Genomic DNA, 1,604 nt, shown 5'->3' on the forward strand with positions numbered 1-1,604 from the left:
CCCCCACGCCTCATTGATGGTTCCCCCCTCACATGTTTCTGGCTCTCTCACTTTCTCCATTGTAAAAAAAAACCTAGGCTTCTTCTAGATCTATGTTGCTTTGCCTTTCGGGAAACTTAATCGCCGAATGGACAGTGTGTTTGCGTTTGAAGGCGTACAATTATTATTTTATGAAAGTGGGTTCAAATCCCGGTCCCGGAAGTTGTTTTTTTTCCCCTCCCAACTGACCAACAATTTTTTCCTATTATTATCATTTGTTGCTTTGTAGTTTTTTATATAGTGATGAAGCATGCACATTCTGGAGGAGCATTTAGTTACAAAGTATACTTTTCCTTTTACCAATATTGCCCTGGTTAAAGTTAAATAGTGGCTTTACTTGGTGTGCAAATCTCATTCTGTTTTTAATTTTAGGCTCAAGAAGGCCAAATTTTAGCCCTTCAATTGCAAATTTTCTTCAGCTTCCGGGGGGCGTCGGCCCCCGGCCCCCCAACCTGGATCCATTGACCCGCACCAATTTTTTCTCCATTTTGGAATTTTGCTGTTGGAAGCACTGTAAAATGTATCCCAAGATATTTTTCTTGCATTTTCAGTGATTATCAGTCTCTTTGCTATCAAATGTCAGGCATAAATTTTTGTCTCATTTTGTAACTAGAGATAAAAAGTAGAAGCATACTGCTGTTGTTCCTGTCATTTACGGCTTTCCAGGATCAAGTTCAAATAGTGTCTCATAAGGTAAAGGCTAGAACATTTTTAACCAGCTAAAATTGAGAGTTGCCTGTTGAATTTCCTAAATGTATTGAAAATGACTGTGAAAACATGATATTTTATTTGTGTGGTCAGGTGGAGGACATGGGTACTGCGTCTCAGGTGGAGTGCCTGCTGGCAGTAGCGGCTGACACCATCGTGCTGGTGGAGCAGGTGAACAAGGACGTCATCTTCACCATACCCTGCAGCACCGTCATTGGATGGACTCCCCAGCCAAGCAGGTCAGCTAGGCGGCTACTGTAGTCGAAGCCAACTGATAATGTCTGAAGTTCAAAGACATTCTTGTGTCTGATGTTCAAACTTAAGATTATGATTCTTTTCATTGTGTGTAGAGGTAGATTTTTCCCATAAAAGCCCAGAGATGTTCCTGTTGTATCAGGTTTTATATTGCAGTAATTACTCAAAGGAAAGGTATAGGGTCAGATGGGTTTTTTGTTGTTGGTTTAAAAAAATTTTCATCTTAATAATCTTTGTCGGTCAGGGAAGTGGTAGTAAGTAGCATGACCAAAGCTTGACCTCATCCTGTGAGGTCACTTTGGAAGGCAGCCAAGGGCACTGCTACAATACGCTATAGATGTTTTGTTTGGATGAGTGGAAGAGATGGCATTGACTTGGCAGAGATTAGTTATTCTTTGGAATAGCAAGACAACTTGACAATGACAATGACAATCTTTATTCATCTCGCAGGGAGAAATTTGTCTTGGTCGTTAACAATGGCAGTAGACGTTACAAAGGTTAGACTTAAAGGTGCACTCACGCAGACGCACAACAAGACAGGACATTATGCCAAGTAAATACATGTCTCACGTGCTGGGACAACCCGCTCCCTCCGTAACACA

At 41.3% G+C, this 1,604-nt stretch overlaps 1 protein-coding gene across 1 annotated transcript in view; it reads left to right on the top strand.

Moving 5' to 3' along the window:
- Positions 1-1,604, top strand: part of LOC101856009 (signal-induced proliferation-associated 1-like protein 1) — a gene marked incomplete at its 5' end in the record, with an annotated part of 42,647 nt that overhangs the window by 22,584 nt on the left and 18,459 nt on the right. Inside the window, 1 exon segment of the mRNA XM_005093689.2 lies at positions 841-986. Coding sequence (XP_005093746.1) covers positions 841-986 — 146 coding nt within the window.

Source organism: Aplysia californica, unplaced genomic scaffold, assembly GCF_000002075.1.
Source record: "Aplysia californica isolate F4 #8 unplaced genomic scaffold, AplCal3.0 scaffold00068, whole genome shotgun sequence".
Lineage (NCBI taxonomy): Eukaryota > Metazoa > Mollusca > Gastropoda > Aplysiida > Aplysiidae > Aplysia > Aplysia californica.